Below are 26,742 nucleotides of genomic sequence, written 5' to 3'. Positions count from 1 at the left end.
CAGCGCAGCGTGAATAGATGCAGACACACAAACTTCAACACCATGATTACTCAGCCAGTAGTGGGAAATAGCCTGTAGTGTGTGTGTGTGTGTGTGTGTCTGCCTGCCCCAGATGCCACAGCTGGACACAATATTTTACCTGCCAACAACAACACCCTCTGCTCAGTGGTGCCCTGAGTCTGGCCCGGTCGCTGTCACATCGGGTTGTGTCCAAGCGGCCTAACGCCGGCAGCGGCGGCTCCTCCGGCTGTTGCTTCTTTGTTTGTTTTTGATTTTTTTTTTTTTTTTTTTTTTTTTTCCCCACCCAGCCCTAAGCGCCGTCCCACCTGTCAGCCCGCTGCCTGACGGGGGGGGATTTATCTTCTTCGTTCGGCTTGAGAAACAAACGCCATCGGTTTTAGAAAAACAGTACAGAGACCTGCCCGTCGCTCTCAGTCGGAATCAGTTGTCCAAACTGACTGCAGGATGCGTTCCCAGCACCTGCTTCACCGCGGGTGGTGGCGCGCAGCAAGCAGCTGGAGCCGTGAGCGATGAGTCATTGCATTCTGTTGAATGAGCTTTGTGAACACAGGGAAGGAGAAGAGGGCAGAGGGAATACGGTATTAGCAGGAGTGTCTTGGCAGGAGGCTGTAAACAAAGGGCTATTTCCGCACTTGCTCCTGGAAGCAGCGTGACTCTGCAACAGGGCAGTCCGGGGTGAGCTGATGTAGGTGCATCATCTTTATATGAAAACACTGACAGTGGAGCTGGTGAGAAACTCTTCTCTAATTGGTGGAGCAGCATGAACGACAGCTCTAACGGTGTTGACATTTCCTTCCACTCGGCACATCAGAGCCGCTGTTGTCGCTGTGGAGCTCCCAGGTTTTTCATTCTTTGGTGAAAAACTGGGCGAATTTGTGTGGATGTGGGACAGTTTGAGAGTATTTTAGGATTTTAATTGGTTTGTTTAATTTGTGTTTTAGTAATACTAAATACATGATACATTTATAATATATTTTGTTTTCTTTTCTTTTGTTTTTTTTAATTAACTGAACTAAGTGGGCATAAATGATCCTGACCAGCGAAGGGCAGCCGACGTCTCTCAGACAACAATAATAAACGCCAGCCGTCGGCTCGGAGTTACCCGGCGCTGTGTTCCCCAGCGTTCATCACAGCAGCGAGAAACGATCAGTTGCCGTGGGAGACGGCGAGCTGAGTTTCTCCGTTGCGCTGAGGTGTGATTGGCTGCCAGGGCTGCTCCATTAGCGCCACATGCAGATGCCAGAGTAAACAAGCCAGCCGGAAAAGAGAGATGTGTCTGGTCTGTGTGTGTGCGTGTGTGTGTGTGTGTGTGCGCGCACGTGTGTCAGATTGATGGCAATGTCGCCCGTGTGAACCATGAGGCTGACAAAAAAAAAAAAAAAAAAGGAAAAGCAGAGCGGCTCATAAAAATTTCAAGCAATACCACCTTCAGGCTCTAGGGGAAGATTTATGGCGAGTGAAAAACAGGGGATAAGAGAGCTGGAAATAGAGGGTGAGAAGGTGAGGTAAAGTTTAAAAGGGAAGAGAGGGAGATGACGAGCAGAAGGGTCTGGAGGGCGGAGACGAGGCGAGACGCCTGCCGGATCTTCCACTGTCTTCGTCCACAAATCTCTGTGTCACCGCAGAAAACCCCAGGATGATCTCATCCGTGCAGAGGCTCCTCCGGGAGATATTTTCCCCCTGCACTGAGGGGTTTTTCCACCACAAATCTGTGGATGTTTATTTCTTTTAAGAGGAAAGGACCTAAAAATAAAGAAAAACCAAAACCTAAAGTAACCCTTTCATCTTTCTTTCTCCTGCCAGAGTTCATTGGAGCGACCTTGTTTGATTGATTTTCCCAAACGCTGTATAAGACCCTCAGAAAGCAACGCATTTAGCCCTCTGTTAACAGCCTTCAGCAAAAAAAAAAAAGAAAATATGTCAAGAAAGAAAATCTAGAACTCTGATGCGTCTTGGTGATGATGAGACTCTTTTCTTTTGTTTTAGCGTCACTCAGTTCTGAGAGACTGACGCAGTATATCGAAACTCCACCAACGATTTTTATTTTCATACTGTGGGGAATTGAAATTGACCCATATCCTTCAAACTGTGAAATTGCCTGTTGCTGTATTTCATTTGACCAGTCAACGTGACGCGCCTGTGGCAAAAAAAAAAATCCCAACTGCCTGCCTTTAAAATCTATTTCTCCTATTTGGTGTTTGTTCTTTCAGCTTGAGAACAAAACCGGGAAAGCATCAGCGGCCTCTCTGTCTCCCGCCGATGCGCTGGAGGCTCCCGACCTGAAGGCGGCGCTGAAGAGGGAGCGTGAGGAACACCAGCACCTCCTGGCCGAGTCCTACGCAGCAGTGATGGACCTCACCAAGCAGGTACCTGCAAAGCACCGCGCGGTCTGAAGTCTGACCACGACTCATCGCATGCGGAAGAATTTATAAATAGATTTCTTTTTTTCTTTTTTTTCTTTTTTTTTTTTTTTTTTACCATTTTGAGCATCTTAAGACTATCCCGCCAACGCTTTCTCCACTTCTGAACGTCTCTTCTTGTCTCTGGCTGTCTCTGCTTTGCGGGCCCATCAGCTTCAGATCGGAGAGAGGAACTGGGGCAGAGAGAAGCTGGAGCTGCTGGAGAGGTTCAGCCAGGAGAGAACTCAGTGGGAGCAGAGGCTGAGAGAGGGCAAGGTATGACGAGTGTGTGTGTGCGCGTGCGTGTGTGCGTGTGCAAAAAAGAGAATTGCCAATGATGAAGAGGAGATAAGGAGTTTATCTTGGAATTCTGAAGTCTGTAAATCTGAGATAAGGAAAACTAAATTATAAGGAGTCGCTCCATCGTGTGTCTGCATCTTGGCTCGTTTCATGCTGTACATTAAGATTCTTGCCATGATGATTTCCCAGGTCTCACTTTGTCAAAACTTTTTTTAACCTGGCACACCAAACGTTTGAACAAGGGGAGGCATAGTCCAAAAACAGAAAAACAAAATCACATTCTAACAAGATGGATGAAAGCCATACCAGTCTCATTAGCAGCAGCCATGCTAGTGTCATTAGCAGCAGGCATGCTAGCCTCTTAAGCAGTAGCCATGCTAGTCTCATTTGAAGCAGTTACTCTCATTACCAGCAACCATGCTAGTCTTATTAACAGCAGCTAATCTAGTCTCATTAGCACTAGCTAGGCTAGTCACATTAGCAGCAGCTAATCTAGTCTCATTAGCACTAGCTAGGCTAGTCACATTAGTAGCAGCCATACTAGTATCATTAGCGGCAGTTAGGCTAGTCTCATTAGCAATAGCTAGACTAGTCTTATTAGCAGTAGCCATACAAGTTTCTGTAACAGCAGCTAGGCTAGTCTCATTAACACTAGCTAGGCTAGTTGCATTAGCAGCAGCCACACTAGTCTCCTTAGCAGCAGTTAGGCTCTCAGATGCTTCCTCTTTTTCTTCTTCTGTTTTTTTTTAAAGAGCACTTTGCAATAGCCTATTCCTGCTAAAAAAAAAAAAAAAAAAAAAAGGATCCGAATTGTTTGCGTGATGTATGAGTGGCTGAGCTGGCTTTTGACTGGAGTTTTATTAAAGGCGGACGCGTGCGGTTTCAGAATTGAAATTGATTTCCGGAGCCTCGAGGCACAACACCGGGCAGAGCCAAAAAGACGTTCCGTTACTTCCAGAGTCCACTGAGTCTCTGTGGACTTGCCGCTGGAACTTTCCCTTCCTGTCCTACTTTGCTTGACACTGACAGGAGCCACGCATCTGCCCCAGCCGTGTCGCCGCCAAGCTGAGGTCGAGCCGCACTTCTAATGTTAACTTGAGCTCACCGGAAAAATAAAACACAGTCATTGCACAGTCAATAAAAGGGGGTTGCGTCATTGTGAAAAGCTGTTATTAGTTTCAGCAGTTCTCCTGAAAGACAAAAAAAAAAAAAAAAAAAGTTCAGTTCAGCACACACACTGGAATTCTTTCCTTCCTTCCTCTCCCCTCCTCTACACTGCCTGACTCCCGTCCACTCAGCAGCTGCCGCCTGATGTCACGGAAACTTGATCAGCAGAGGCGGGGCCCCGTCGCAATTTAATAAAGCACATCTCCGCCCGTGAGCCCCCCCCCCCCCCCCGTCTGCGTGTCAAATTCAGTCGGCCGCAGATCTGCAGCCGGCTCTGCCCCAGCGTGGGATGCCACGGAAAGAAACCACGGTTAATTACAGTGCCCCCATGGGGTCAGTACGTGCAATGCAGCTGGATTTCAGTTTTCGATCTCACTGATTATTTCTCGCTGGCTCCTTGATGCTTTGCGAACGCAAGTGGCCAGTCGGCCGATCGCGTCGCTGGCAAGTCGATGCAATTTTTTGGAACGTGGATGTGGTGAGGACAACCCCGCTGAAGTGTCAATCAGAATGGGGAAGAAAGCAGCCTCGAGTACCTGGTTGTTGGTGCCGGTTGGGCTGTTGATCTAAAGACATCCTTAAAGGTGAAACATGTGGAAGCTAGTTAAGTTATTTTCCACATACATGATATATTATGCTCCAGTTTGACTCCTTATTTTTTGAGGGATCGGAGCAAATGAACACAAAAAAATATCGGTTGGGCAAAAATGTTTCAGATGAGTCGACAGCAGATTCCCCCAGCTATTCGTTTATTTCACGGTAATATTTACTACACGTTGTAGAGGGGGGGGGGGGGGGGAATGTGACAGTTTCCTGTTTTAACACTAGCAACCTGCAAATAAATTGCGCGCGTGAGAGCAACGTTCACACGGGACGTCGATCATAAATTGATCGCATCCGACTGTCCGACTTCTTTACCTTTATTCATTCAGCTCACAATCAGTATGCACCTTGTGTGTGTGTGTGTGTGTGTGCGTGCGTGCGTGTGTGTGTTTGTTTGTGTGTCTGCACGTTATCTCCCCTCTGATGAATTACACTAGTCGCTCTCCACTTCCTCCACGGATTAATCTGTGAAGGAAGCGGCTGCCGGGGAGAACGACGTCTCCGCGCTCGATGTCTTCAGGGCGAGAAGGAATGGAGTCGGCGTCCTGCTTGAGCGCGAGACGACGAGGGTCATTCAAATGCAAAAATGCAGCGAAACTGTAGATTCAGTTACCGGGTGGTTCAGTGATTTGTCTTTTTTCTCTGTCTTTCTTTGTCCCTCCAATCGAAGGAGTCGCCGTCTGCTGACACAGTCGTCGCCAACGGCGGCGGATCACCGAGGTAAAAAAAAAGAAAAAAGAACTGGTTAGACTTCTGTAGTTTTCTCAATCAGTCAATCAATCCATCAATTATTTATACAGTGCGTTTTATGCCAAGGACAACTCAATGTGCTTTACGTGAACCAAACATTTCACAATAAGATTAAAACAAATCTTACCGACAGCTCAGTGTGACTTTGACTCTGCTCTTCCCACTTTGAACAGAACCAAGTCCACACTGGACTTGGCCCGGCCAACATCCAATCAGGGGAGGGAGTTGCAGTTCGCGGTCCCGCCTCCTCTGGTCAGCCCAGAATCTGGCGAGCTGAACAGAAAGAACTGGACCTGCTTGACCGACGAGGTAAAAAACTTGTTCTTCTCCGCTTCTTGACGTGTTTGTTCTACTCCTTGTTAACCGCGCCGGGCTTCTCTCGGTCCTGCCTCAGGCCCCAGAAGAAACTGGAACTGCTTGCAAGACCTGGGACGGTCCCAGTGGCTCCTGCAGCGGCTCCGCTGCCTCGGACGTGAACCTGGAGTCGGTCCAGAGGAGCTACACCGCTCCGGACCGGACCGGCATCCGTATCTACTACAGCCCGCCGGCCGTCCGACGCACGGAGCTGCAGAGGAGGAGCCCTGGGCCGAGGGAACCGGAGCAGAGCCAGAACGGGACCTCCTCCGACGCTCCGCAGCCTTCATCCTCCTTCTCCTCCTCCTACGAGCAGTGGCTGAGCTCGCTGTCCAAGCAGCACCGGGAGCTGCTGGAGAGCAGGAGCGGCTGCGTCGCTGCCGGTTCCATCCCCCTCGCTGGCATCGTCGTCAGCAACGGCGGCTCGGCAAACAGTCTGGTGGACGGGATGGCACCCTCGCCCTCGCCGTTCCACGCCCTGGAGATCTCGGCCAACCTGAGCGACGACATGAAGGAGATGACCAACTGCGTCCGCCAGGCCATCCGCTCTTCCTCTTTGGAGAGGAAGTCCTCCAAGGACTCAGGAAGTCAGGTAGTCCTGCTCTACTTCTTCTTCTTCTCCTGGTGGCTCCTCCCTTCAGCCAATCACCTGCCTCCATTGAATCCTGCACCCTCCCTCCAAGCACCAACTAACATCACTACATCCAGAAATCTCCTCTTTGCTCCTCCTCCTTCCAACCTCTGCATCCGTCTGCTGATATATTCTTCCATTGTCTCTCCTCTGTACATGTCCAAACCATCTTATCCTGGTAAAACTCCAATAACCTGTCCTCCTCCCTCATCCTTTTTTTTATTTTTTAATTCATTCATTCATTTTTAATTGACTTTAATTAATCAGAATCAAAATCATTTTTAATAGTGCTATTCATTCCCAAAGGGAAATAACAATAATTTTGGTTACAACTCCAACTCAATGTTTACTTGTAGTAATAGAGAGCAGAAGTAGGCAAGAAGGCAAAAAGTACTAAAGTAAATGCATTTGAACTTCTGCTACCTGCAGCTCCGGCAGACCGGCATCATCGCTGCTCTCTTCGACTCTCTTTTATGCCACTACTTTATTTCCCTCGGTTGCCCAACACCCTTAAACCTGCAAGGTGAAGTCCAGTCGTTTGAATCTTGTCCCTGCTAAACGATCTTCCTCCTCCTCCTTCTCCTCCAGGCGGTGGGCACCTCCACCAGAGCCACGCAGACGTCTTCCCAGTACGTCAGCGTCGGGCTTCAAACCGACACTCCCATCCCCGGCAGCAGGGGGGCGGGGCTGCACTCCAAGGCCTGGTCTCCCCGCCCCTCCTCCACCACCACCTCGCCGCTGGCCTCGGCGCGGGCGCGGCAGATCTCCACCTCGCTGGACAAAGTGCACAGCCGCATTGAGAGGCCGTGCTGCTCGCCCAAGTACGGCTCGCCCAAGCTGCAGCGCCGGGTGTCTTCTGGTAGGTGCTCCGCTAGAGGTCCGAACTGGAGGACGCGCCTTGGATCTGTCGTGATTCTTTACTTATTTATTTATCTTTTTAAGGTTCCACGTCCAGACTGGATGGGGCTTCCTCTACCAGGGATCGCAGCCTGTGGAACCTGCAGCAAAGGTCCATTGGAGGAGGAGGAGGAGCTGGAGTAGGAGCAGGGGGAGGAGCAGGAGGAGCAGGAGGAGGAGGTTCAGCCTGGGCCCGCTCCACCACCACCAGGGACAGCCCCGTCCTCAGCGGCCTCACAGACGGCTTGTCCAGCCTCTTCAGCGTGGTGGAACACTCCGGGAGCACCGAGTCGCTGTGGAGGGGCGACGGAGGTCAGTTGCCACTAGGGGGCGCAACGGTTCACCCTGGCCGAGTGCGGGCTTTTACTCAAAGTGTAACGTGTGTCAGTCTGAACATCTCAGCCAAAGAGCTTAGTTTGCAATAAATGGACAAACGTTTGTAACAAATGTTCCAGCTTCCAGTTTTATATGTGAACGCTGGAAGTTTTTAATGCAGTTTAATTGAGAAAAGTGACTGGGTGAAAATATCCATTCATCCATCCATCCTCTATACCAGCTTCCTACTGCACTCAGGGTCATGGGGGTCTGCTGGAGTCTATCCCAGCTGACATAGGGCAAAGTCACCAGTTCATTGCAGGGCCACAAACACCCATTCACACTCACACCTACGGACAGTTTAGAGTTTCCAATTTGCCTCACCTGCATGTTTTGAGACTGAGGGAGGAAGCTGGAGAACCCACACAGACACAGAGAGCGCATGAAAACTCCACACAGACAGGCCCCAGGCCCGGGAATTGAACCCACAACCCGAAACCCAGTTGCTGTGAGGCGGCAGCGCTAACCACCGCGCCACCCTGTCGCCCGGGAAAAAATATGAAGAACTATAATAATGATGCAGATACCTGTTATTATTACACTGGAAGCTGCCTGTCAGACACAGTTCCAGACAAGATCTGACGACCTCCTTCTCTGTCCAACACCAGGTGCCAGCCAGGGGGCCAGTCCCGCACGGCAGCCCCCCGCTGCAGGGAAACCCTCCGGCGCCTGCGGAGGCTCGGAGGCGGGCGCCCAGCGCTGCGGCGGCCTGGTGCAGGAGTTCTGCAGGAACGTGTGCAGCGGTCGCTCACAGGGAGGCCCGGCCGCGGCTCCCGGGGAGAGGCCTCCTCCGAGGGAGCCCCCGGTCGGGGCGGACGAGCCCAAGCCGGAGTGCCTGCCGGTGGGGGCCGGGGGGTTCGGAGCGCTGGCGTCTGTGAACGGAGGCAACGACCACGTGACCAGGATCGTCAACAAGAGGTTCATGAGGCAGACGGCCGGCGAGGAAATGGTCAGCATCATGGGAGGAGGAGGAGGAGGAGTAGGAGGAGGAGGAGGAGGGGGAGGGAAGGAGGCGGTGAGCACGGCCGGAGCTGCAGGGGTGTGGACGGAGGTTCGGAAAACTGTGGAATTACTTGCAAAAAACGCAAAGAAAATTGAAGCATAATCAACAAGCAATCCTTCTCACTCTTTTTTTCCTTGTCCCCAGGATGCACCATGTGACTGCGCCGCTCAGTCGTCCTGCCTCGCCCGGGCGGCCAGAGGTTCCGCTCGCCACTCGCACGGCCAGTGCAAGCACCGCCCACAAGAGTCTCTGGCGGCCAGCGAGGAGAAGCTGCCGGAGGCGTGCGGCGAGTGACGGGACTGCTACTGCCACCTGAGACACACACACACACGCACACACACACCGATCCCTCACAGCCACAGTGCACCACTGCCTCGGTATCTCACACCTCCCACCACACTGCAGCTGTATGTGCACCGCCACCGCTCAGCCAGCAGGGGCACTGCCAAACAGAAAACACGCTCAGAGCAGGAAGCCTCACGGAGCCTCACGGAACCTCACGGAGCACTGCCATGTGCAAGCGTTCAGACAAAACACACAGCATACAGGAATATAACAGCAGCAGTAGTAGTAGTAGTAGTAGTAGTAGTAGTAGTAGTTGATAGTGGTGGCTGCAGTCCTGGACTGCACCATTCCGAAGCCAAGGACCGGGGGAAGGGGACGCTACCACTTCCGGGCCATTACAAACCTACCAGCAGAACTCGCACACACACACACACACACACACACACACGGTTCACACACTCGAAGAAACAAGCAAACTGAAGCAAAATCTAACAAGCAAAGTCATGATGTCAGGATCCGAGCAACTCACCTCTGTTGTCCACCTTCTTGCTGTTACAGCATTTGGAGGAAAAAAATAATAATAATATTTAAACAGCGGCAGTGTCCCGTATTCAATATGCATTCAGAGTGCATCTGCTAAACGGGATGTTTTAAAAAAAAAAAAAAAAAAAGAAAAGAACTCCTGCCCGATGAAAACCTCCTCCAAGGGAATTTATCCTCGACATTTTAAATACATGCAGTGCTGGGAAATCCAACCACGTCGTCGATGCGTCTCAATGGCTCGACTGCTTCATACTGCCATCTGGACGTCAGCGACTCTCACCTTGAACCACAGAAGACGAATTCTACTGCCCCGGTATGACCAAACTGTACCCCCAAGATGTCGGGACTCCATATTGACGACGATCTCGATGGTCTTCCCGCCATTGTTTATTATTAGGAAGCCGGACGACGACGACGACGACGACGACTGGAAACAAACAAAAACCTTCTCGACCTTCATCGTGACTGTTTCTGGAAGCCACAAGTAAGGGACAGGGTCGTTTGGTGTTGCAGCCGCTGCTTGTGGACGTAAGAATGGTTCGACCCTCTCCGCTGGTGTCTGTCTTAGGGCGCCTGTTGGTCTCAGTTTTCCAGGAACTTCTTCTCTTGATGTCAAGATTTCCCAGAAGCGCGTGTCGTACGGTCCCACAACGCCATCAGGGAGCATTTTGTTGTGACCGGTTAACTTTGAATGCCCACAAGTAATATTTAGATCGGCCGGCCTTGGACCAGGATATTCTGCTATCATGGTCTAAAAAAATATTTTAAAGTATTTTTTTTTTTTTCTCTCACTGAAAGGCTCTTTTAACAAGAACCACGGATTATTAATTAATTAAGAATTTAATTCAAATCTTTAACCTAAACACTCAGTCACTGCATTCCTTTTACAGAAATCTCTCCCAGATATGATCTTTGTTTTCTTTTTAACTCTCAGTTTCATTCATTCTTGTCCTACTGCTGTTGCACTTTGTACTAACATGGACAGTGTAGCAACTGAATGAATCGCTAGCACGTATTGTTTATCTTAACTGTAGCGCACATCTGCCATCTGAGAGCTAAAAAGCCCCAATATTTTATTTTGTCATGTCTACTTCTTCTAAAAATTCCACTGATTAAATGTAATTCCACTTTTATTGTTTACGTTACAATATGTCTGCATATCTGGGAACCTTTAAAAACAAAAAAGACTGCATTCATTTCCACTTAGCCTATCAAAAACAAAAAAGTAAAATGAAATGTTATTATTAAAGCTTATTTATGTTTAGGCATTTGATTTTATGTCTTTGTCCTCTACCTTTTGGTTCATCGTGTTGTTTTCGTTTCCTGCCAGTCTACACATTTTTAAAGTGCCTGTCCTGATCCGGTAATAGTCAGCTCACACCAAAACTGGACTCATGTAAAACACACAGAAACAAACCCAGTTGGCCTTTTTCAACAAAAATGAGTGAGATTGCGTTTATGTGCATAAGGGCAATCAGGCTAAATGTAATTAACAAAGTACTGTAACAGAGCGAAGGAAAGTTACAATGGTTTACAGGCATTAGGAGGATAAAATCTACCATATATTAACTTTTTATATCGACTGTAATGGTGTTTCCAAGAAGTAAATTATTATTATTTTTTATTTTGTTTTTTACAGATGTTTTTGCAGATAAATTAGCTTGTTGTTTCTATTCTTTCTATTCTGTTATCATGGTGCTACTTTAGTGCAAAGCCTGCTGTTGACGTTCCTCGTTCCCGTCGGGAAAACTGTCTACTTAAATGCGCCTCCTCTAAAGTGGAGCATTTGAACGTCACCACATCTCTGCGCCCCATGTAATGACTCAGCATTTTTAAACTGAGCATTGCTGTAATAGTTACAGTCATTTCAATAAGACGGTGAAGAAAACCCACAGTCTGAGTGCTGCTGCGTGTCTCCACTTCACAGACAACCAATTGCCCAAAGTTTATTTTTACCACACTTATGGACCAGGTAGCTTTAGCCAAGTCCAGACCACAGAAATTTGTTAACCTCACTGCTTGTGTGATTTTCACAAACGGAACAGCTATTTACACAAACCAGGCATGTTAAATTTTAGCATGGTGCCACATGTTCTGTACGCCTCCGACCATCGCAATAGTCTTTTGATCTGCTAAATCTAGCTAGCAAACTGCTGTTAGCTGGATAGCTACTCTGACCATTCTCTCACTGCATTCCCCAGCTAATATATGTAGCTAACATTTTAACAGTTGTACATCTTTGGTTATTTCTTCTCAGGTGGTCTGACATGTTTGGGCACAGCTATATTATTAAAATCAAACAATATAAATGGTACATTTCAGTTAGCATCCAGCATCCTACCAATGGTAGCTAAAATAAAATAATGAAAGGAAAACATCTTGCATCAGTGCGCAGGTTATCGCAGGCGAGCTAACATGTTATATATTCACATGTCTAAATAATATCGCTATCAAAATTTCCAACAGTGAAGGTGCAAATTTGGCTTTTAGACAAGAACTCTTAAGATCCACCTCAACATCAAACAAACAAATTTACTCTATTGCTTTGTTTTGAAGCTTTTTTTTTTTTTTATTATTATTAAAATGTTTTGTGAAAAGGCCAACTCATAAAGGGTTAAATAAAAATCCATCACCACAAAATGTTTTTAGCGACTTCTACCTCCAACCATTCATGTGTCACTTTGTGAGCAAGTAGATCATTTATTTAATAAACGCATTTATCATTTAAGTCAGTGCGCATTGACCCTCGGAGCATATTCAATGCCCATGTATAGGACCTTAGTCATGGCGCTGCTCAGTCTTTGCTGTTAAAAAGAAGGTAGTTTTGTGCCTCTGTAAAAATTTTTAGTGCAATAAAAAAAATATTTGTGTCTGGCCACATCATAGACAGAGCTGTATGATTTTGGCCAAAACCCATGCTAATCACTTTTAGGGTAGAGATTAAAAATCTTACTTTGGATTATCATGTCTTTATGTTAATCTTCAATCGCTGCTCCTCAAAGTACATAGTACACCACAGAGAAAAATATGTTGTTAAGCCAATAGAGGGATGAGGTCTCTCTTCAGACCGCCGTGGAATTCTGGACCAAGTTTACTGCTGTAAACACTGTTTTCTGTTTGAACTGATTCAGTTACCAACATGTATTTATTCTTTGACGTCTTGCAAGTGCATCTCACAGTTGATGACGACTCTTTACGGCAATCTAAGCATCAAAAAGGTCCAGGGAGGCAGGCAGACAGACAGACAGACAGACAGCTGGCAGTGGGCTGAAGTCATGTTCTGTCTCCTCCCCCTGCTCCTTCTCAGCCTCTCCACCTGCTGTCTGCTGTTACTGTTGCTCCTCCCCCTCAGGTTTTACGTACCGCGGCCAGTGGCAGACAGGTCACGTGGCATCACCAGCCAATGACTTGACAGGTCTCATTGTTCCATGTATATGTTAGCGTCTTTTTTCACGACTGAAGTTTTTGGTTTAGTATTGCTTTCTGCACCAAACGTACGGTTATTACATCTTGGTAACGACAACGAAAAAGAAAACAATGTAAATGAAGTTGCGCTGTTCATAAGTTAGCTAAGCTACTAGCTCGCCTGTATATTCGCTTTATATAATCTGCCCTTGTCTTTTTTTCTAGTAGACCTTTGACCCTTGATCAAGCCGAGAATGCAACAACATAAAAAAAAAAATAAAAAAAACGAGTACGCACAGAGGAAACTCTGTCCCCCAGTAGAGCTCAAAGAGGCGCGTTACTGTCTTTGTCCTTTTTGTCCAAGAAAGCTGAATGTCAACAGCCGACCTGAGTCAAGTCGCTGTCGAAGTATGTAGCTCTCTCCTGTCCAGGCCGCACTCGAGCCTTTCTTCTCTGTACATAGTGCATTCTGAAGCCGATCCGAGGGGGGACGGGGGGGGAAGAGGCGGCGAGCATCAGCGAGCGAAAAAAGTGAGAAATTTGATCTGACTGCGTTTTTACCGGGTCGGTAACTTGTTTTTTTCTCTGAACACTTTGTAAAAAAAAAAAAAAAAAAATGGGATACTATACTGTAACTGCCTCCTGTTTGTCATAGAATTCACAAATAAATGTTGAAATTAAGACCTCTTGGCCGTCTCACCGCTTTGCACTGCACTGACCTCACGAATCGGCCCCGCGAATCCGGTCAAAGAATCGCGATTGAGTCGTGGAACAAAGGCACACACAGGGTTTCTGTAAAGCTGCTAATGATGCTCATCGTCACACTGACGCTGAAACTCATTCCAATAGCTTCCCTGTTAGCTCAATAGGTCCTTACAAATGCATTATAACCCCAAACTGCAGTTCTCCTGTTGACTCGTCACATTTGTCAAAGTCAATCAAAGGACATTAATTTTTCAGCCAGCATAGATTTCACGCCTCTCATTCCTGAGAGCTCCGGCTAATTCCGTGGATTATCAATGGCAGGCAATTTAACTTGAGTCGAGAGAAGAAACAAAGCCCAGCGCAGGAGTGGAACCGGCTCCAGGGCGTCTTGATCTCCTTTATTTGACCTGCGTCAGCATGTGAAAGAACAGCAATGTGTGTAGAGTTGAACAGATCAAACACCGAGTAAATAGGCTCAACTGTCACGTGCAATTGAAAGTGCGTGCACGCTTACACACACACACACACACACACACACACAGGAAGGTGAGTACAAACACAGGATGCAGCCAATGAGGCTCCACCACTTTAAAACGGAGCACAAAAGCTAACGGGGGCGGGGGGGGGACTTGATTGACGAGCACCAACACAGATTTCTAATGGTCACTGCGAGATGTTTCCTGAGAGACGAACGGCTTCACCGCCATGCTGTTCTCTGCTCGCTGGTGCGTCAAGCAGCTCATCCCGCCAGGAGCCCGTGGACCCGCAGGCTGTACACGCACGAGAAGTGAGGATGACCCCAGTTGCTCCTCACGTGCAGCTTCACGAACCTGAACACCCTTTGCTGATGGTTCTGAGGGGCAGCAGGTCAAGGTGGATGAGCAGCGCCGGTAGCTTTTATGATTTAGTCACAAACAATATGTCACATGGGAATGGGGACTCTTACCTGCAGTTTGAAGGTCTGCACAGAGTCCCCGTCCTGGTCGTAGAGAAAAGTTCCGAGTTTGGTCCCTTCATTGTCTAAAGTCGTCATACCCTGAGAGCGAGACGGACACGGAAATGAGGCCCTTTCCGGGCGACTCGGCGGCGAGCAGGTGCGTGTCAGGGCCGAGCAGCCGAACTCACGAAGACGGAGAACTCCTTTGGGGCGCTGGTGATGGTCCCGGTCGGCGAGACGCTCTTGGAAATGTGACCGAGTGTCACGTGGCTGAGTTTGACCTGGTGGGACAGAGCGATGACCAGTTGTCCGTGTTGGCCAGCAAAGGCCCAGCAGTCCCCTGGAACCAGAGGGGAGTGAGCCTGGGCGGAGAGGGCGGTAAGAGGGTTCAGTGTGTGTAGCACCGTACACGGGCCTTGGCGAATATTCCGAGCCCATAAGAGAGAAAAAAAAACAAAAACATTTTTGGCCCTTTTAACGAAGCTTGTTTTTATGGCAAACCAGCCGAATGTAACCAATGTAATGTAATGTAATTGTAAATTACTCACAAACTAGTGGGAAGCTTTTTCTGACTCTGCCAACAGTGGCAACAAGAAAAAATCCTAACTAACTTTTATAGAACATCTGGTGACATCATCAACCAAAAGACCAACAACATGTGATATCATCTCTCACGCTCACCTGTATGACAATCTTTGGGTTCGTGGAATGATAGAGGGAAATCCCAAACATCATCTTCCCCGTTTTCAGATGGTATGATTCCGACGTGTGGCTCAGCACAACTGAGGCCCCTACACACACACACACACACACACACACACACACACACACACAGCACAGGTCGAGTTAAGACGCAGCCTCACATGACTTATGTATCATGATACTTGGGAATGATTACATGCTTCGCAAATCTGCAAAGTTTGAATATCTCAAAGTTGCGTGTAAATAAAATTGATACACAAAAATGGGCAATCTGCACATTTTTGGATCAAATACGACTTATCATGACACCAGTTGGCCTGTGGTATTTGGACTTGGGGATACAGGAAGTAGCCCAATTCACTGGCCCCCATTAAGCTGCGCCCACTGTGCTGGAGGACGAAGAGGCTTTTGCAGTCCCACCTTGTGAGTCCAGAGCAAAGTTTGGCCAGGCGTCAACTTCAGGAGGCAGGTACTTCCTCTTCAGCACCTGGAGCTCTGCCTGCAGCTCCTTGAGGCACTTCAGCATCTCATCATAGCCGCTGTTCAATTCCTGGAGGAAGCAAAGAGTTGATCTATTCATCTGTTTTCAATCAGACATACAGACGTTTCGCCGGGGGAATTCTCTCCATACCGCTTGAATGTCGGCCGGGAACGACGATGACGCCAGCGCTGATGCTGCCGCTGACTCCTGCGCTAATGGTGACGGCAGCGGTAATAAATCAAGGATCTCGCCTCTCACTGCCGAAATCAGGTACGTGAATTCTGATGGATGGAGAAAAGCGCTCGGTTCCCTTCTCTTTTTTTTTTTTCCTTCTAGAACATTAAGTGTCAAACTGTGGCCTGACAACCAGTGTAATTATATTTGACCCGAGAGGCAATATTAAATGACTAGTAGAGCCGGCCCGCCAGTATTATACAGCACATATATCTCTTAATACTCAAATCCCAGAATAGTCTTGGTGGTATTTTGGCAACAGATTTACTTTAACAGACTACAATTAATGTTTTATTTCAGCACTCTTTCTTGCTATTCCGAGGCATGGACTTGTACAACATGAACATTGAACGTTCATTGAAGAATATTGTTATTATTAGTTAAATGGTTTATTTTAATTTTGATTTTTCATTTACTACTAGCCCATGGAAAAGGGAGACTGTTCGAATTTAAATGAGAAGGTTGCAAATAAAAAGAAAAATACGATTTTCATTTACATTTTACTTATTTTGATGTGTCTTTTAAATTTTAAATTCAATTTTGCAGTTGCAAGTTATTTATTGTATAGTATTTTATTGTATTATATTGTTTATGTATATTATTGTCATTATGATCAGTGTTGAAGCACAACTTGTTTGTTTCCATATGAAAATGTTCACAGTTTTATCTGAAGGAAGATTTTTTTCTAATAAATATCAATGTTGGCCGGCAACTTTGTCCCAAGTTTTAAATTTTGACCCACTGTGTATTTGGGTTTGCTACCGCTGTTCGAGAATGAATGAAGCACATGTGATTGATGTGGGGGGGATCACCAACCGCAGCACAGGCCCAGCGTGAAGCAGAGGAAAAACAGGAACTTCCTGTTGTTGTTTGGGGGATCCTTCCCCTCGTGAGCAGCATGTTTGTGCTGGTTGACTTGGGACCCGTTGTTTTTCCTGGGCGCTGCGCGTTTCTTGCTTTTTTTAGGAAGCCTGAGAGTGGAGAAAAACAACAAACAGCATAAAGTGTTGTTTGAAGTAGCTCCAACACATTATTAACCAGTGTGACGCAAGCGCACGCAATCATCTGTCTGCCTATCTTTGTAACTACTTTCCATTGGCTTCCGTTTAGTTGTACTTTTTTTTTTATGCATCCTAACCAAAATCCTAATCTTACCTGAACTTCACCCCAATTCATGACCTCGACTCTTAAGTTTAAGGCTTCACCTTAAAATTTCCCATTAAAGTTGTGAGGAATTAGTCCGCTTGTGGAAAATGGGTTTTGGTCCCCCTTTGCAAGATATGTACACACACACACACACACACACACACGCACACACACACACGCACGCACACACACACACCCTGACTTGGGCTTGGTCTCTCCATAAAAGACCGATGGGCTTCCCGTCTTGTTGTAGTAGCTGCTGGCCGCCAGTCGAGAGCTCCTTCGGTTCATGGCTGCAACATAGTCGGCGGTGTGCGGTGCCAGCGAGGGTCCTCCTCAGGGACGGACGAGGAGGCTCGGAACCTCCAGAACAGGATGTGCGAACATACAGAACTCTGAATGTGGCGTCGTCTGGCTGTCTTCACTTTAAGTTCTCTTCAGAACCTCGGAACTGCGGAAGGCGACTTTATAGATCTGACATCAAAGCGTTAGGCACATAGTTTTCACTTCTTCTTTTTTTTTTTTTTTTTTTTTAACTTTTTTTTAGGGATTAGAGGCCCTGAAGACATTGAGCGTCTTGTAGCCCCTGGTGCTGATATTTAGAATTCTGATGGGTCACGTTACTTTACTATTGTACTCCGTGAAATGCAGAAACTGATTGTTAGAAAAAAATATGTAATTAAATGCGGGGGCCTATTTGTTAATGATCGATTTGTAAAGGGAAATCCCATTTGGTTGATTTGGACAATCTTTTCGCCGAGAGACTCCCAACACTGTACTTTGTCTCGCCTTTAATGTGAAAAATGCCACCCAGAGCTGATAAACGAGCTGCTCCTGCAGCATCCGAGTTGATCTCTGGAGCGTCAAAGCTCACAGTCGCTTCTTGTCTTGTTTATTTGACCTTTAAAAGGTCAGCATGCTGCAGTCGCTTCCAGCTTTTGACAGGGAAACAAAGCTGATTGGTCACGAGCGACTGCACCTGCTTTAAAAATGCCACACGGCCCGATGCACGTGTGGGATTTCAGCGAGGTGAGATTGTTGGCCACCGGTGCACCACTGGAGTCGGCCTTTCACTGCTCCTCCAACTGGATTCATTGGGAATTTGGCCTCTGTGTCTGATCAGGACCTGAATGCAGTGCAGCAAATTGACGCGGCTGAGTTCTGTTGTTGCCGCGGTCTGTGTCCTGGCTCCGCCCCCTGCACTCTGTCAACCCTGTCTGCTCCGCCTCCTACCGAGTTCCACACCTGCACCTCAGAGAGCAAAGATCCACCAGTGTTTGTATGGCCATGAATTCGATTCTTCGTGTATTTGACAAAGTTTTGACCTGCAGTGGTTTTATTGTCTAAAGCTAAAACCAGCAAAAAAATAAATAAATAAATCAAATAAAAAGTGAGATATTTTTAAGAGCCTTTTATTCGAAGAGATTCGGATAAAAGGCCGCCGTGCTGCATTTTATTCCAAAACCCCTTGTGGCGGTTTGACTCCTTACAGCGGACCGCTACTGCCACCCTGCGTTCAGAGGGAAGTTCTGCATGCTTAACCGCCGCAGGTGATGGGAGGCGAGAGGAGGCAGATTTCCGAACACTCGCAGCGAAGTCGCAACCTCTGACTCTCCCAGTCAAACACTGAACGTAGGTTGGGGTTTCTCTCGCCAGACACGAGGCCTCATCTCGCATCTGAGTCGCGTCGCCTCTTCGCGTTCTCTTCCTCTCGTAGCTTATCTGTGTCTTTTGGAGGTCCAACGCCGAGCCTAAAAATACAATCAGGAGCCTCATATAGAGGCCTCACTGGGTTGGTGGTATTTTTAGTGACTCGTTAAAAAGTGGCGAGCGCCTTTTCGTGCTGACTCACAGAGGGCTTTCAGAAACCCAGCTGAGGCCGTGCTTTCAGCCTCTCCCTGCACGTCCTCGCACATAAATGACTGGAGAAATAAAAGGATCTCAACTACAAAAAAAAAACAAACAAAAAAAAAAAACCCATGAGGACGAACACACAAGGAAAGATCAGCAGGTCCAAAAATAGAAGGTTTACAGCCGGAAGGACACACACAGCTAAGATATATGTTATATATTAAATATATATGTTATTGGAAACATTATCATTTAAAGTAAATGTGCGTGAGTAACGCACGTCACACCCATGGGACTTTAACACACTGCCATTTATTTCTACCTAAGAAGACAAAAACAACAACAACAACAACTTTTTTTTTTTTTTTCTCAAAACGGATTTTTATTTCTCAGTTGCCAAGACGACAAGTTTAGCTCGTAACATTTCGACACCGGTCTATCTTGCGTGCCACCCTTCCTGCCTGCCGTTGCGGCTGCTGCAAATGCGGAATGCCGGGAACGCAACGACAAAAGGAAGTTTCTCCTCGATGTCCGATCAGCAAAACAACAAAAGCGAAAGCAACAGACAGGCGGGCGTGTGCACAAGTGAGTACTGGTCTCTGGACATAAAACAGACAAACAGACAAACGCAGGCATTTTCTTGAATCGGTGTAAAACATTCAGTCGATATGTTAAGTTACGTCAAAAACACACACCTGATAGACAACAGCTCAGGTACAGTATTTACAAAGTCCCATTAATTAAAACTCTAAGAGCGTTTTGGCTTCAGCCGAGAAACATGTCGTCAGTCTGCTGAAACCAAACTGGACAGGCTCTTTATTACACGCCGCTACATTGAGGTACTAAACGTTTAATGGGCAGTGCTTCTAAGTCGTAAATCAACTGCAAAATATCGTAAAAATTAAAATTTTAAAAAATTTAAAAAAAAAATCACACCCCCACGGTGAGGTTGCACAGCATGGAGGAAACTCAAGAGTGCAGGCGCCAAAAGGCACCGCTCGCGCTGCAGTGTGCTTCTTTTTTTTTTTTAATTATCATTATCATCACTATTATTATTATTACGCAGGCGAGCGAACCGTCAGGGACGGGGCAAAGGGAAAAACAAGCGGATACAAAACAGAGGACGAGACTCAGCGGTGGCAAAGGCATGCGTCTCTTTTCACAGTATGAAATTTATAGGATTTGACCGGAGTTCTCCTGCTTCTTTAACTCGGCTCTGTTGGACACTGTGGGTTTCACTTCCAAAGGCTGCGGGTCTCCATCTTTGCCCCCCTGCACCGGTTAACAACACGGCATGCCAGGACCGGGGAGGGACTGGGGCCAGGGCCGTATTCATTATGGGATGTGCGTACATGTGCAGAAAGGTCAGCCGTCTTTGACGGCCCAGCTACGGCTACACGACTTGGACAAACTAGGACCAAAGACCTATAATGAGGTTGATCCCGACTGGGGGACTGAAGCCAACACAGCCAATCACAGCTGTGTATAATCCATTGGGGGCGGGCTTTCAGCCCAGATGATTGCCACGAATCCAAGCATTGGCTGTGTTGGCTGCCACACAGCTGGTGACGGCGTCTCCAGCTGCTTGTACTTCGATGCACTGAGATGTTTTTCACCAGAGGCCTGCACGAAGGCCTGACCTGACAGTTCTTAGTGTGTTCTTAGTGTGAATTAGTCTCGCTGTGGCAGGCCGGATTAGAGCAACAACCGCACATTCATAGCCAATCACAGCGCATGAAAATCTCTTCTGAACGGAGCCTGCTGTTGTCTCATTATCCTGTCGGTTCCTGTTCAGTTTGTCCATGAGGTGCAGCTGTCAAAGACTTTTCTGCACATGTGCAGCTGATATCGTGTACAGACTTCCCACAGGTACAGACTGGAGCTATCCAGCAGCTAATCTAAAGCTGTAACATCGACCTAAACTTAACAATTACATTTTATATTTAATGTCTCCAGTGTAAGGGACACAGTCGGAGCGCAACGAGACCTCGGCAGGAGTCCCATTTCAGCCACGCTGCACCTACTTAGCGGCGGTTATCTTGTCCAGACCGGGCCAGGAGGGGACGTGGTAGCGCGGCAGCGTGCCCTCCACCAGCCTCTCCATCCACAGACCCAGCCGGTCCAGTTTGTGGTGGATCTGCAGAGTGGACAGGCTGCGGGATCGGTTGGATTTGCGGTTCGAGTGGTTCTCGTGGGACCTCGAGCGTCCCGCGCCGCCGCCGCCGCCGCTTTCGTCCTCGGACGTCTTGGCGTCGGGGTCCTCGCCGGTGTAGACGGGTTTGAACATGCAGAAGTACTTCTTGTGGCCGTTGAAGGCCAGCACCAAGCCCGTGTAGTCAACTCTGGGGTTCCCTCGCTCGTCGTCGCTGCCGCTGCCGCTGCCGCTGCCGCCGCCGTCGGTCTGCGCGGCGTCCTGGGCGAATTCCAGGAGGCTGTTCATCCACTCCCGGTGCTTGTCCAGGTTCAGGAAGGAGAAGTGCAGCGTCAGGCTCCTGAAGGATCGAGAAGGAGTTCATGAAGCGTTTGTTTAAGATGTAAAAGGAAGATTTGTGCCCTTTTTGTTTTTGCAATTTTGTTCGTCGTTCATAGTCATGACGCGATTTAGCATCACAGAAGATATATATATATGTATATATATATATATACATATATATATATATATATATATACACACACACATATATATATATATACATATACATATACATATACCAGTATTTTGCGAATTACGTTCGGGGGAAAAGATAAAAACCAGAGCTCAGTTGCTGGTCCCTCACAGTCACAGGAGATGAAGGTGTCGCTCACCCTGTGAAGGTGTAGACCTCCTTGGCGAACTTGCTGAGGAGGATGTTCTTGGAGGCGTCAGTCAGAACCAGCACGATGTTCATGTGTCCCGGCCGCAGCTTCGCCAGGTTGCTCATGTACGTGATGTCCGTCAGCTCCGTCACCTCCACAAAGTTCTTCTTAGGCGGCCGACTGCAAAGTTGACATTGAAATTACAATAATGTCAAATAAAATAAAGCAAAGCACAGTAAAGATGCAATGCTGAATTCTCGATTCTGTAAGAGATAATTCACGAAATGTGTCCATGCCTTGAGCTCCCACCAGACCCCGGAGACCCATTTTCAACTCTTCCGTCTTTTGCTTTGGGTTTGGTCTGTTTGTCTTCGCTGGAGTCGCTGCAAAACAAACACAAGTTATTCCCAACGGGGAGGCGCACGACAACAACACTGTTTAGCTTTATCTACAATCGTTCTCAAGGGAGGCTGCATTATATTTTCAGTTGTTGGGGTTTCAGAAGAAAAAAAAATGAAAAATCTGCAACCTGAAGGCCTGGATGACCACCGTTCCAAACAGGATGAACAAGGCGGAGAAGATGAGGGACAGTAGAGGCATCATCTCACGCCTGCGGGGCAGAGAAGGCGTTAATCCAGAACGACAAGCCACGTGTTCTTTGTCCTATTTGACTCCGCCTACCAGTTGTTGTGCAAGATGTCGTCAATGACCTCAAACAGGTAGTCGTAACATGCCGAGACCCATCGGACGAGGAACATCTGCGGAGAGAGAGAGAGAGAGAGAGAGAGAGAGAGAGAGAGAGAGAGAGAGAGAAATCAAAACAGAAACAGGACTGAGACATTCGCTCTGCGTTGTGTTTTTGCTCCGTGGCGGCGAACCGAGGCAAACTCGTTGTTGAGCACGGGTAGCATGGCGTCGTGCACGAGGATGGACGGGTCCCTGCGGAGCAACTCCAGCTGCTCCAGGAGACGCTGCTTGTCCTCCTCGCTGCCGTTCCAGGACATGGCCGGCTTGAAGAAGGTCTTGCCAGCCGCATTGCGCCTCTCCAGGATCACGACCTGAAGGAGAGATCGGAAGAAAGAGGAAGTCTCAGCTTCGGCTTCTTTTTCTCATTATTGGGGAAAAAAAAGAGTTCATGAACCGGGAGGTTGCAAACAGAGGGCTACATTTGCACATACATACATAAATTTTTTATACATACATAAAAAAAAAATCTATCCATCTATCTATCTATTCTATATATATATATATGTATATATATACATATATATATGTATGTATATATATATATATATATATATATATATATATATATATATATATATATATATATATATATATATGTATATATATATATATATATACATACATATATATATATACACACACACACACACACACACACACACACACACACACACACATATATACATACATATACATAGATGTATATATTATCCTACCTGAGTCGGTGACGCCGGTGACTGCGTGCTGTCCTTGTTCTGCAGAAGGATGTCGCACAGGGGCTGCTGCAGCCGCTGGTACACGTAGGCGAACCGCACCACCTCCTTGGCGTTGGTGGAGGCAAACGACAGGAATGCCTGGTTTCCGAAGGAAGAGGCGTCTTCGTCGCCCGTGATCAGCAGGACGCAGTACCTGCAGGTGGTGTGTGTGTGTGTGTGTGTGGTGGGGGAGCAATGTTATAGATGTGGTGTCTGAAGCTTTGGTCCTACTCCTACAGGCCTCTTGCCTGGTAAGGCAAACAGACCCCTCGTTAGCGCAGCTCCTGTATCGGGTTACTTCCCCTGGATGGTTTCATCTCAACTCCCTAGGAAGAGTGTTTAGACAACGCACATTCCTACTCTGGCCAGTAACTTTCCCAAATTCCCATCCCTTTGTCTCCTGTTTGACATTTATCTCTTTGTCCTCCTTGTAAGGAAACATGCATGATGACGAGACCTGTGTGGTATCAGAAGGTGATGTTCTAACTGATCTGATGAGTTGGTGAGAGTTTGTACGCGTCTGGACACACAACCTCCTCAGGCAGTCTGGACGCCTGATCGATACCTGACTTCTTTTGAATAAACCTTCAACAGTTTCCTGTTGAAGGTTTATTACTTCAACATCCACATTCCTTCAACATCCACTTCACTGCTGCAGCCTGACGAATACACCACATAGCAATGCCGCAAATGCAAACAAAGTCAAAGGAAAATGTGTCTTCTCTCACTTCCTGCGCCTGTGGAACTGTTTGACGGGACAGAGCTCATCGAAGAGCTTCTGGTTGACCAGCCGAGGCACGAGGAGGAACTTGTTGTTGGCCATGAACTCGTCGATGATTTGCTTCTTCAAGCTCTTGGCCTGCAAAGAGCAGAGACGGAAGAGCGAGATGATGCATAGGGGACAGTGACGGGGGAAGGGGGGAGAAAACGGAAGAGTTTGTACCTGGATTATGTCCGCAGGCTTGTCAGTGCTCTCTTTGAAGACCAGCATGGTCGGAGCGTAGGTGTTGATGTTGAACTGCTTCTGCAGGTTGACCGTCTCCGACAGGCCCTGGTCCACGTAGCCAAACTGCAGGTAGTCTTTGTAGGCGAAAGCTGTGAGCTGCAGGGACGAATCGGGACCCGCGTTAGCGGATCCATGCGATCGACTTAAAACTGCACCGAACTTGAGAGAGGAGGGTCAGGGGGGCGGCGCCTACTTTGAAGAGGAGAGGAACAACAGGCACTTGGTCGAACAGAAGCACGTGCGGCTTGTTGAGCTCGTGCCAGCTGTTCAGGAACTGCAGGTCGTTCTTGTCTGTGACCTGAAACGAATAACATGGAAAACGTTCAGCGGTCCCACATTTTCCCCTATGTCAGGCCCTTGTTCTTCATCCTGGACCCCAATAAAGCTGTCTCAAATGATTAATAAGCCAAAGGAATCTACGGTCCTGCAGGAAACAGGAGATTCAGTCCTAATCTTCAGGGCTGAATCTGCATTCAGCTCTTTATCTGCTTCACAGTTAAAACCGATGCTTTGTTTTCCTTCCACATGTTTGTGTGGAAGAGGGAGGAACTGGCTGAGGGTGTCCTCATAAGCTTGGGAGAGCTCTCAGTGCACTATGTGACATCACAAAGGGCTGCATGACAGTGCCATGAGTTTAAGTGCACTCTGAAAAATGGAGCAAGCCAAAGAAGAAAAGGATGGAGGAGTTCCTTTGTGGGACATTTACAGTTCACATGAAACTGTCAATTTGGCACAACATGTTCTAAAATGTTCACTCTGTCTTCTATTGACATTCTACATCCTCCACTTTCCCACACACACACACACACACACACACACACACACACACACACACACACACACACACACACACGCGCGCGAGGTTCTGCCGCTTTACCCGCTCGATGAGCCTCTGAGGTAGAAGGTCCTCCACAAACTGCCTCAGGTGCTCCGTCGCTACGGCGTAATGGAAAAAGGTCACTTTGCCGTTGAGGACTCCGAGGATGGACGGCGTGCGATGGGCGCCCAGGTGGTTGGCCAGCCGCCTCTCATAGCCCACATCCACCACGCCTATTCCAACACCTGCGCAGGTGGGATATCCATACAAACACACATGACGCACATTGACAAATCAACCATTTGCAGAGCGCTGTGCCACATCGGGATCGTTGATCTCCCCTGCCTCCGAACCTAGGTTCTCCATCTCCTGCACCACCTCCTTCCAGACGGGCTCGATGTGGATGCAGCTGAAGCACCAGTCCGACGTGATCTTTATCAGGTACGGCCTCCTGTAGCTGTCCGGCACCACGTTGTTGACGTACTGGTTGAAGTGCAGGACGTACTTGCCGTCGGCAAAGTCGCGCTGGCTGCGGCCGTTGAACGGGAAGTTGAAGAAGGAGTCCTCGAAGTAGAAGCTGTCGTGGTGATAGCCGTAGTGGCCGCCTCCGTACGGGTGGCTGTCGTCCGTCTGGCCGTAACGGTCGAAATTGCTGCGCTTGTCCTCGTTGGACAGGATCTGGGTTGGGGTTAGAAGATAAGTTTTGATGGGTAAAATCCCGTTACATCGTGCGTGCTTGCACCATTGGTGAATTCTTGTCATTACTTACCTCATAGGATTTGGTGATCTTGATGAACATGTCCTCAGCCCCTGGATCTTTGTTTTTGTCAGGGTGCCTTTGAGGGGGACTCAACTCATTAGTTGTGAAGTAAGCAAGCAGCTCCAACAACAATCAAACAGGTGGTAGTGAAACACTCACCATTCTTTAGCGAGGCGTTTGTAGACCTTCTTGATCTCAGCTTGACTCGCGCTTTTAGTTACGCCCAAGATTTTGTACGGGTCCATCTCGGACTCGGCGGCGGCGGCGGCGGCGTGGGTCGCTCCCGCCTGCAGCGCTGACAGGACCACAGCCAGAGCCAGGAGCATCCTGAACATCTTGGACCCTGCCACCGCAGTTTCCTGTAAGGCGTCAGAGCAGAAAAAAAGAAAAAGAAAAAAAAATGTAAGGCTGTTGAAACGTCTGCGACTGCTCAGACATTAGGTAAATAAACCGTGGGTGGGAAGAAAGACAGATGGGTAGACAGGTAGATTTATCGGTAGATGGATCTCTGGGGTAAAATGATCAGACAATGCACGATGAACACAACTCAGCTTGAAAATATAGTAGCTAATAAAGAACGTCCATACTTATGTCGACGGACACGCACATTATTTTCTATAGCCAGTGCCGTGTAGAAACGCGTCGGGTGCGCAGTTTCTGGACACCCCGGGGTGAGTTGCTACATGAGCTAGCTCCACTTCTCTACGCAACAGCTCGACGTCCATTTACCTTAAATTGATGCCTCTAACCGCCACTACGCCACATATTTCCCGACGCGCTTTGTTGTTGCTCCTAAGCTCGTCGGTTTTCCGAGGAGGATGCGCAGTGCCGAGTTCGACTGCATCCCGCAGCTGTTGTGTCCCTTCCGGGGCGAGCCTACTGGCTGTCAACCTGCTGCCGCCGCTGCTGCTGCGGAGCCGGAGGGAAGAGGGGGGCGGTGCCAAGTGTCGAGCTCTTCGGTCGCGTGCTGTCATGGTTGCTATGTGTGCGTTTGGTTTTGTGTTTGTGGCGTTCCGTTTTTTGTTTTCTTGTTAACAAGTATCTCGGTCTGCGTAAGCCTTGCGACCGCAGC

At 47.9% G+C, this 26,742-nt stretch overlaps 3 protein-coding genes across 9 annotated transcripts in view; 1 reads left to right on the top strand and 2 right to left on the bottom strand.

Moving 5' to 3' along the window:
* The window catches only part of mtcl2 (microtubule crosslinking factor 2), a 70,627-nt gene extending 60,026 nt beyond the window's left edge, over positions 1-10,601 (top strand). For 5 of the 6 annotated variants that reach the window (XM_076026156.1, XM_076026152.1, XM_076026153.1 and 2 more), the window contains 9 exons: positions 2,232-2,387; positions 2,595-2,696; positions 5,161-5,210; positions 5,414-5,549; positions 5,635-6,186; positions 6,814-7,084; positions 7,168-7,434; positions 8,106-8,548; positions 8,645-10,601. In XM_076026156.1, the coding sequence (XP_075882271.1) occupies positions 2,232-2,387; positions 2,595-2,696; positions 5,161-5,210; positions 5,414-5,549; positions 5,635-6,186; positions 6,814-7,084; positions 7,168-7,434; positions 8,106-8,548; positions 8,645-8,794 (2,127 nt within the window). In that variant the 3' untranslated portion in view covers positions 8,795-10,601. The remainder of the gene's footprint in view (positions 1-2,231; positions 2,388-2,594; positions 2,697-5,160; positions 5,211-5,413; positions 5,550-5,634; positions 6,187-6,813; positions 7,085-7,167; positions 7,435-8,105; positions 8,549-8,644) is intronic. The other variant, XM_076026154.1, reaches the window with a different exon arrangement.
* Positions 10,602-13,822: 3,221 nt separating this feature from the next.
* Positions 13,823-17,414, bottom strand: LOC142888034 (sperm-associated antigen 4 protein-like). 2 transcript variants are annotated; one of them, XM_076026032.1, is made up of 8 exons: positions 17,135-17,414; positions 16,609-16,763; positions 15,709-15,839; positions 15,498-15,627; positions 15,057-15,166; positions 14,564-14,737; positions 14,385-14,474; positions 13,823-14,291 (listed from the first exon to the last, which is right to left on the bottom strand). In XM_076026032.1, exons 1-8 carry the CDS (start codon positions 17,227-17,229, stop codon positions 14,178-14,180), a joined length of 999 nt encoding a protein of 332 aa, XP_075882147.1. In that variant the 5' UTR covers positions 17,230-17,414; the 3' UTR covers positions 13,823-14,177. The 2 variants fall into 2 exon arrangements, with proteins under 2 accessions (XP_075882147.1, XP_075882148.1); XM_076026033.1 differs by having other exon boundaries at positions 17,141-17,412.
* Positions 17,415-19,803: 2,389 nt separating this feature from the next.
* dnajc16 (DnaJ (Hsp40) homolog, subfamily C, member 16) lies at positions 19,804-26,558 on the bottom strand. Its single transcript, XM_076026121.1, has 15 exons — positions 26,400-26,558; positions 25,830-26,029; positions 25,680-25,746; positions 25,264-25,588; positions 24,971-25,155; positions 24,287-24,391; positions 24,031-24,189; positions 23,816-23,946; positions 23,049-23,241; positions 22,464-22,643; positions 22,267-22,343; positions 22,115-22,195; positions 21,882-21,968; positions 21,595-21,765; positions 19,804-21,281 (listed from the first exon to the last, which is right to left on the bottom strand). The coding sequence occupies exons 2-15, from the start codon at positions 26,003-26,005 to the stop codon at positions 20,810-20,812; spliced, it is 2,409 nt and encodes an 802-aa protein (XP_075882236.1). The 5' UTR covers positions 26,006-26,029; positions 26,400-26,558; the 3' UTR covers positions 19,804-20,809.
* Between the last annotated feature and the right edge of the window lie 184 nt (positions 26,559-26,742).

The sequence above is a fragment of the Nelusetta ayraudi genome, unplaced genomic scaffold (assembly GCF_046127955.1).
Source record: "Nelusetta ayraudi isolate G7.1 ecotype Tasmania unplaced genomic scaffold, CSIRO-AGI_Nayr_v1 ptg000019l, whole genome shotgun sequence".
Lineage (NCBI taxonomy): Eukaryota > Metazoa > Chordata > Actinopteri > Tetraodontiformes > Monacanthidae > Nelusetta > Nelusetta ayraudi.
Note: the sequence above shows the minus strand (reverse complement) of the source record. Positions and strands in the feature narration are given on the sequence as shown.